Raw genomic sequence first — 8,430 nt, 5'->3', positions numbered from 1 at the left:
CGCTGCTAAAGCCTCCCCTTGGGCACCCCAAGTCATGCCAATGTTCCAGAGCGGGATGTGGGAGCCAACACCGCGGCGGTGGAGGTCTGTTTCCCCCGCCCTTGACTCGGGCTCCCTGCACCTCGCAGGCTCGCTTCGTGCATCCTGCCCAGCGGCGGGGGCCGGAGAGGGACGGCGTCACGGGGCGGGGAGCCCCAGGTCCAGGGCGGGGCGCGGGGAATCCCAGCCCGAGCGAGCCCGGGAGGGAGGAAGGCAGGCGCTGGCGAGGCGGAGAGGGAGGCGCGCCGGGGTGCCGAGCGGAGCGGAGCGGAGCGGAGCGGAGGGAGGACCGCGAGGGAGGCCCCGCCCCCGCCTCGCGGAGCCCGCTCCCCGCTGCCTCCGAACCCGCTCACTTGGCCTCCCGGCTCCGGACGGCTGCGGAGCCGCGGCTGGAGCGAGCGCCGGGCACCGGGAGCCATCGCGCACCTGCGCCTCTTCGCGGCGGCCGCGCCCTCTCCAAGGGACCGGCGTTGCCGCTTCGCCCAGGCACCCCGGCCGCGGAGGGGGGCAGCCTCTGCGAGCGAGGGGCGGCGGCACTGGCCCTGCCTCCTTCGCGGCCAGCGGGGCGCAGGGCGGGCTCCGCCGGGGACTCCCCGGCCGCGCACCGGGCGCGTCGCTCGCCGCGAGACCGCGCTGCCAGGCAGGCGAGAACCCGGAGGGGCGCCCGGGCCAGCGCGGGGCAAGAGCGAAGCCCCGAGGGAGCAGGGAGCCCGCCCGCCCGGCGGCCCCGACGGCGCGCTCCTCCGCCTGCAGCCGGCAGGCAGGCCCCGCGCGGCGGCCGCGGGGCGGCGGCGGTGCCCGCGGGCCGAGGGGCCCCCGGGGCGGCCAGCCATGACCTTCGGGCGCGGCCGGGCGGCCTCGGTGGTGCTGAACGTGGGCGGCGCCCGGTACTCGCTGTCCCGGGAGCTGCTGAAGGACTTCCCCCTGCGCCGCGTGAGCCGGCTGCACGGCTGCCGCTCGGAGCGCGACGTGCTCGAGGTTTGCGACGACTACGACCGCGAGCGCAACGAGTACTTCTTCGACCGGCACTCGGAGGCCTTCGGCTTCATCCTGCTCTACGTGCGCGGCCACGGCAAGCTGCGCTTCGCGCCGCGGATGTGCGAGCTCTCCTTCTACAACGAGATGATCTACTGGGGCCTGGAGGGCGCGCACCTCGAGTACTGCTGCCAGCGCCGCCTCGACGACCGCATGTCCGACACCTACACCTTCTACTCGGCCGCCGACGAGCCGGGCGCGCTGGGCCGCGACGAGGCGCCACCCGGCGGCGCCGAGGCGGCCTCCTCCAGACGCTGGCTGGAGCGCATGCGGCGCACCTTCGAGGAGCCCACGTCGTCGCTGGCCGCGCAAATCCTGGCCAGCGTGTCCGTGGTGTTCGTGATCGTGTCCATGGTGGTGCTGTGCGCCAGCACGCTGCCGGACTGGCGCGCCGCGGCCGCCGACAACCGCAGCCTGGATGACCGGAGCAGGTACTCCGCCGGCCCTGGGAGGGAGCCCTCCGGGTAGGACGCACTGCCTCTTTGCCTGTCCAGTCCAGTCCGTCCTGTGCACCTGTCCGTCCAGTCTCCGTCCTCGTCCTGTCCGCCTTTGGGCTGGGTTCGTGGCCCCAGACACGTCCAGCTAAGGGATAGTCCCTTTGGGTCCCTACCTCTGTCCCTATTTCCCTGAGGGCAAAAGCCGGGTCTGGCCCCTGCCCTCTTTTGATGACCAGGTGGGAACATAGAAATACCCAAATCTCCCATCTTCCAAGTTAACTTTTGAGCAAAAAAAAAAAAAATAGCCTCGGACTAAATGGAGGTCTCAAAACTTTTGCTGTGCTAGCCCACACGTTCACCTTGAGTAAGAGCAGTGTGAATGATTTGCCTATTTTGGGTGGTGCTCGAAGAGACCAAGTCTGGTTGTGGTGAAATACACTGCCCACACACTCTATACATGCTGCCCCGGGCATGCTCTGTGCTGTAATGGAGTTGTTAGATTATAAAGGAAATGAACTTCCAGATAGACTCTAAATAATGGATATCGGGGTCCTTTGTTTTCCTATAAAGTATGATGTTGGCAAAGCATCTGGCCACTATTTGGTACTAAGGAGTCACGGTGTGGGTTTTAGAGGTCTCTTCAGGTTGGGTAGGAAAAATCCTGGTATTTGCGGAGAGACCCTCTAAGCCGTCCAGAACCATCCAGAACCAAACACTATTTGGGTGGTTTATGTTTTCACTCCATCTTTCCATGTTTACTTGTTCTAGTGATACCTTATTTCTGTTGTTAGGGCTAGTGAGTTTATTTTGCAGGAGGATTAAACAGGACTAAGCTGGCTTTTTGAAGGCAACAGCCTTTTTGGGGGGTGGTGGTGATGGTGGTGGTGAAAGCCAAATTGTATAATTTGCTGTTATTTATCTTTCACTTGGAACTGCCCTAAGATTCTCTTCCATGCAGTTTTAAAATTCATGGTTGTGCCTTGTGATCGCTTATTTTTTTCTCCTGATAGGCGTGTGCCCGTTGGGTATGGTGTTCTGTACCCCGATATTACAATAGATTGCTTTTGTGGAATAATTTTCCTTGGGGAGGAAAGGTGCTTTATATCATCTAAGAAGTGAATAAAATTGTCTAGTCCCACGAAGTCTATTACTGATATGCCATCTTGGAATGAAATCCAAGATATATGCTTTGAAAGGAAATTCATTAGCAAACTCATTTTGTGTTGTGTATTAGGTTCTAAGTGATTTTTCAGTTTACAGATAACAATTACTTAGTTGATACAAACAGTACAATCAAATTAATTTATGGATCTAACTATGTAAGTGCTCCAGGCATCTTTGAGAGGGCCATAGGAAAACGAGCCACAAATGACTGGCCTTGAAAGGATTTAGTAGTAATTGCAGAATTCTAGGCTAGTGACAGTTGGAACTCCATTAGCAAAGGGAAGGGGAAAATTGGATAGCTATTGAGGGGGTTGGTTGAAGCAATGTACTGGCAAAACCCAGGGAAATAAGCTGAATAATATGTCATTTTTTCCCAGGGGTGGGTGGGAGTTTTGTGAGAAAGCTGTGTGGAGATCATTAGTGTAAAAGATAGGAAAGAGGTGAATAGTCATTTTAGGGAAGGAGAGATGGGGAAGAAACCCCCCAGAGGGAGAGACTGCAGAAGAAGTGAGAGAAGAGAAGAGCAATGCTTAATTTGTATATATGTAGTTTATGAAGGTATGTAATTATCCAAAGTCAAAACTGTTTCCTTAGATACCCAGATATTTCAGGCAAGAGCTTTCTTTCTCTCTCTCTCTCTTTTTTCCTCCTTAATGGCCCAGATTTAAGCTTCACTTTGTGAGTGGAGGTACATGAAAATCGATCTCTGAAAAACAATATCTGTAATCCCTACATGATAAACTAGCAGGCGGCTGTCTGACCAAGGATTCTGGCCGGTACCCGGGAGCCTCTCCCCGGCCCCTCTCAACAGAGAAGGCCCTTGCAAAGGCAGTGGGAGCTGGGCTGTTTCTGCTGCAGGTTTTCAAACAAGCCCTGCCTCTTTGAGGTGATTGAAACGAGTCTTTCGAAAACACCGCTTGGAGCATTTACTACTTTGTTGGGCTTCGAGGCTCTTGGCAGTTTGCACCACCACCTGTCAATCTTGACATATTCCGTAATCCTTCGCAAGCATCATTTATGTATCAGCTGTGTTCAAGGCACTATTGACGGTCCAGGATTGTCAGAATTTCCTTCATATCCCAAAGGTGTCAGGTTGGTAGTTTGGAGGTGCAGTCGATCACTGAGAGGTAACCTTGAGGTGCTGTTGGAAGGCCTTGGAGGTGGGGGGGTGATACCAACAAGGCCTCCTTGAAAGGGTGTCCTGCCCAACACTGATGCGGGTGCTATTTATGTATCGACGACCATGCACTCCCATGGGAAGTAGCAGTCAAGAAGTCAAGTGACATGTGTTGGACAAGTCTGCTGCCAAAGACCTTTTTAAGGTGTTCAAAAGCAAAGATGTCCCTTTGAGCACTAGGTGCTAAAATGACAGGGGCACCGGTACCTGACCTCCTCTGGCTATACAAGGGACAAAGAGACCCAGCCCAAAGCTTGTTGCCAGGAGGCAGAGGGCAGACAAGGCTCCAGCCTCCAGCCTCCTTTTGCCCTCTTCTGACAACAGCTCCTCGCCCGGCACTCTTAGTGTTCTCTGGGGTTCGATCATCTGTTGCAGTGGCCACACCGAACTCACAGCCAGTGTTTACAATTGAGGGAGTCTATTAAGGAAGTGAACAGGTCACCACCAGCCGGGATCGGAAAACATTAAGGTTAAAGTCATTGTTCCACAGCAGCATCTCCCCTTAACCAGACCTTTCTCTAGTCCCTTGGCGTCTGTCCTCTGTGGGCCAGGAAGCCGCTCTGCCACACATTGTTAAAATCTTGGTGCTGCTCTTCTGTTCCGTCTCATGATCTCCTTGCTCAGCTTCTGAGATCTGTCTGGCTTTGTCCTGTCGCGTGGCCTCCATGCCACAGCCCCTGGTGCCTCTGGTCGCAGCCTCTGCCACTTCAGACACAGATCTCACCCGGGCTCCAGTGCAGGCTTTTCTCCCTTGATGGTCCTGGGATTTCTCTCTGTTCCTGCCTTTGAGATGACTCATCCTGATAGCCAGGGAAGTGGCAACTGAAACTGGCCAATTCCTTCTATTAGTGTTTTGCATGCCCGGTTTGCATACTCCCACTCGATCATTTGGTAGGAGTTACAGAGGCATGGGTAGAAGAAGAGTCATATTGAGAAATCTCTTTGCCACACCGTGCCGAACCCCAGCCAGGATATGTTCAGCCACCTCAAATGCACGTGAAAGCTAGACAATAAATAAGGAAGATAGAGGAGAATGGATGCCCTTGAATATGGAAGAAAACTGAAGATACCATGGACTGCTAGAAGAACAAACAAATCTGTCTTAGAGGAAGTACAGCCGCAATTCTCCTTAGAAGCGGTGATGGTGAGATTTTATCATACTTTGGACATGGCCTTAGGAGGGAGTAGTCCCGGGAGGATAATACCATGGTTGGTAAAGTAGCAAGTGAACAACAACAAAATAGGATGGATGGATACAGTGGCCACAACCATGGACAGAAGCATACTAACTGAGTGGAGAGGATGGGACTGGGCATTGCTTCATGCTTCTGTGCAACATAGGGGTGCGATGAGCTGGAATCCACTCAGTGGCACCTAACGAACCCAAGAACGTGCAGGCAGACCTTGAAGATGCTGCAGGTTCAGTTTCCAACCACTGCAGTAAAGCTAGTATCGCAGTAAAGCTAGTATGGCAGTAAAGCGAGTCGCATTTATTTTGGGGGTTTCCCGTGCATATAAAAGTGATGTTTACACCGAAGCCGACTCACAGTGCGGTGGCATTGTGAAAAAGTTTGAAACTGTGAGAATTATCAGAATGTGACAAAGAGACATCAAGTGAGTTCACAGTGTTGGAAAAATCATGCCGTTAGACTTGCTTGACCCAAGGTTGTCCCCGTCCTTCAACCTGTCAAAACACAGTGTCTGTGAAGCACCAAGAAGCACATTATCATAGGATCAGGTGTGCCTTCACTAGGTAAAGCCACGAAAAAATGTGGGGCCCCTTGAGAACCAAATAAGGAGCATTTTCCAGTAGGGAACCACCTGAGCCTAGGCCTGAACATTAGTAAAGGTTATGTTTAGGGAGCCCAGTGATCCGTGAGAAGTGCATGAGAGAGTAGATAGTGGAAGGCATTGAATGTCAGGGAGAGCAATCTTACTTTACAGACAGTGGCGAGGAATTGGCAGTCATGGAGTGAAGGGATGATGGGTTCTAGAGTAATGAATGTGGTGAGATGTGCACTATGAGTTAGAATTGGGGAGAGAACAGAACCAGGGGGATGGATTTGGAGATTTATGCAGAGGTAAGGAGTAAAACCTTGGATTGCTTTGGGTGGTGAGAATTGAGAAGAAAAGATAATTTTGGGAGATCTTAGGATGAATCAAAATTAATCCAGGGTACTATCAGAAAGAATAGCATCTAGGGTCTTTAAGTCTGGTCTTAAAACAAGCAGTGTTCTAAGTGATAGCTGGAAGGAGTGCATCAGCCCTTGTGACCAAGGATTGTAAATAATAAAATCCAAGATCAGAGGAGGAAATTGTATTAGAATTTAAATTCTGAGCATTGGGTTTGCAGAAGACTTGGATGACAGTGAAAGCCCAAAATCCACTTGCAGAGTCTTTGTACAGATTAAACCTTCATTGAACTTCCTCAGACCATGGACTAGGGATGTGAATAGTGTCGCCCTCAGAAGAGTGCTTTGAAAAGTGCAGATACAGTTAGGTTGAAATATAATGTATTATCATTTGTTTTCCTTTTGACCCGCTGTTAATATGCTCTAGTTTACTTCATCATGCGCTTTCTTTGGAATTGAGCTTTTCCCGTCTTTTATTTTGTTTGTTGTTTTTTGGTGGTGGGATTTTCTTTATATAAAATCAAGGGTAATCCAGAGAGAGTAACTAGAGGAATAGTTCTTTAGGGGGATAGCAGCGAATGTTGGGAGGGAATGGGGAGCTAATAATAATGGGTATAAGAATGAACAAAATGCTTTAAAATTGATTGTAGTGATAATAGCACAACTTCTTTTGATATATTTAAACCATTAAATTGTATGATGTATAAATTATATATGAATAAAACTTTTAAAACAAGTCAGGGTGTTTGATATAGGCACCAGGGACCGAGCCAGGAGTAGTCCCCACCACCTGCTGGCTCCATGTGCCCCACAAGCCTACTTCCTTGTCCCTCCACTGTGTAGACGACCCTAACTGCCAACCCCCTTGCCTGTGCTTAAAATTGGAGCTTTCATCAAGCTCAGACCATATTTGAGTCCTTTTTGGAAACCTTTCGTGATTTTCCCTAGTCGATGTGATGTTTCCTCTTGAATTTCTTGAGAGGCTGCTCATTTGTACTTCTTATTTGGCATCTGTAACACCCTGCCCAGTATGGTAGTTACTGGGTTTTTTCCTCCTCGCACATCTACGTGACCAAGTTTCTCAACTAGATTTACATGAAAATTTCTAGCCAGCAGATACAGTCTGACATGATTTATAGTGCAGTGTCCTTTTAAAAAACAGCTTTATTTTAAGTGGAAGTTTCCACAGCAAATTAGGTTCCCCTTTAACAGTTTCTATACAGATTGTTCCATCCCATTGGTTACAGGTTTTATGATGTGTCAGCATTCTTGTTATCTCTGTTCTGTTTCCATTAATCTTGCTCCCCTTCTCTTTGCCCACTCATATCTCTTGGCTAATTGTTGCCCATTTGGTCTCCTGTAATTGATTTGACTACTCATAAGTGACTGTTTGGTTTCTAAGCCCATCTATTATTTGGCTCAAGTAGCTTCCATTTCAATTTCAAAGGGTATCTGATGGTAATAGTTTTGGGGGCCCCCCAGTCAGGGGTCAGCAAACTTTAGAGACGGAAGAGCCTATCCTATTCCTCACAACGATTTTTAAGTTGTTCGAGAGCCACCAATGTATTTTTAGAAATAAATGAGATTACCATGATCTAAATAATAGCTTCTATAATTTTTTCCCCATTTTACTTCAGAGCCACATGCATGTACCCAAAGACCTGCATAGGGCTCTCAAGCTGACGTTTGCTGACCCCTGGTCAAGTCCATCCATCCAGTTGAGTTTTGCTGTACATTTTTCTCCTATTCTCTCTGAGACATTCTATTGTTTCCCTGTCAGAACTGTTGTAGTTCTCCTAGTCTCAGGTTAGAAGAAGTATTTTGGGGCTATTCCTCATCTCGGCGGACGAGTTCTTTGGTTTTCTTCATTCGTTTATGCTCCGTATAAATAGGTACCAGTAGTTGCATCTCGGCTGGCTACTCATTAGCGTTCAAGACCCCAGGTGCTACTCACCAGAGTCAGAGGTGGAACATCGTCTTTGTGAACTCCGTTATGAACTACGTGATGCCAATTGACTGGGTTGTCCCTGGGCACCATGGCTCCCAACCATGTTGTTTGCATATGTCTAGGAAGCCTCTCTCAGTATGTCTCCTATGTGATTTGTTATATATGTTGATATATATGTAGCACCTGCAACTGTGTATTTGCATATGTGTACAGGTACATCTGTGTCACATACATGGATTTGTATGTGTCTTCCTGCACACGGAGATTCAGCCATAACCACACACATGTAAGGGAGTTTGAAAAGTTCTTGGGAAAGTTTTACTATCTGTTAATATTTCCATGAACTAGTTGAAATCTCATATTTTAATTTTTTTATTATTCTTGCACAATTATGTATGTTATCGCATTTATAGGTACTGTTTTTCCTCACATTCTTCTTAGTGTCTGTGAAGCAGTCTCTATCTTTTTGGGGTAGCATTATCTGTTTAAAGAATCACT

General features: G+C 49.7%; 1 protein-coding gene across 1 annotated transcript; it reads left to right on the top strand.

Moving 5' to 3' along the window:
• The first annotated feature begins 870 nt into the window (after window positions 1–870).
• KCNG3 (potassium voltage-gated channel modifier subfamily G member 3) lies at window positions 871–1,542 on the top strand. Its single transcript, XM_075536079.1, has one exon. It carries the CDS (start codon window positions 871–873, stop codon window positions 1,540–1,542), a length of 672 nt encoding a protein of 223 aa, XP_075392194.1.
• Window positions 1,543–8,430: the final 6,888 nt, after the last annotated feature.

Source organism: Tenrec ecaudatus, chromosome 17 (assembly GCF_050624435.1).
Source record: "Tenrec ecaudatus isolate mTenEca1 chromosome 17, mTenEca1.hap1, whole genome shotgun sequence".
NCBI lineage: Eukaryota > Metazoa > Chordata > Mammalia > Afrosoricida > Tenrecidae > Tenrec > Tenrec ecaudatus.
This window is presented reverse-complemented; position numbering and strand designations above follow the sequence as displayed.

Coding starts and splice junctions, on each gene's coding strand:
- KCNG3 (XM_075536079.1), top strand. CDS start 871: ATGACCTTCGGGCGCGGCCGGGCGGCCTCGGTGGTGCTGAACGTGGGC.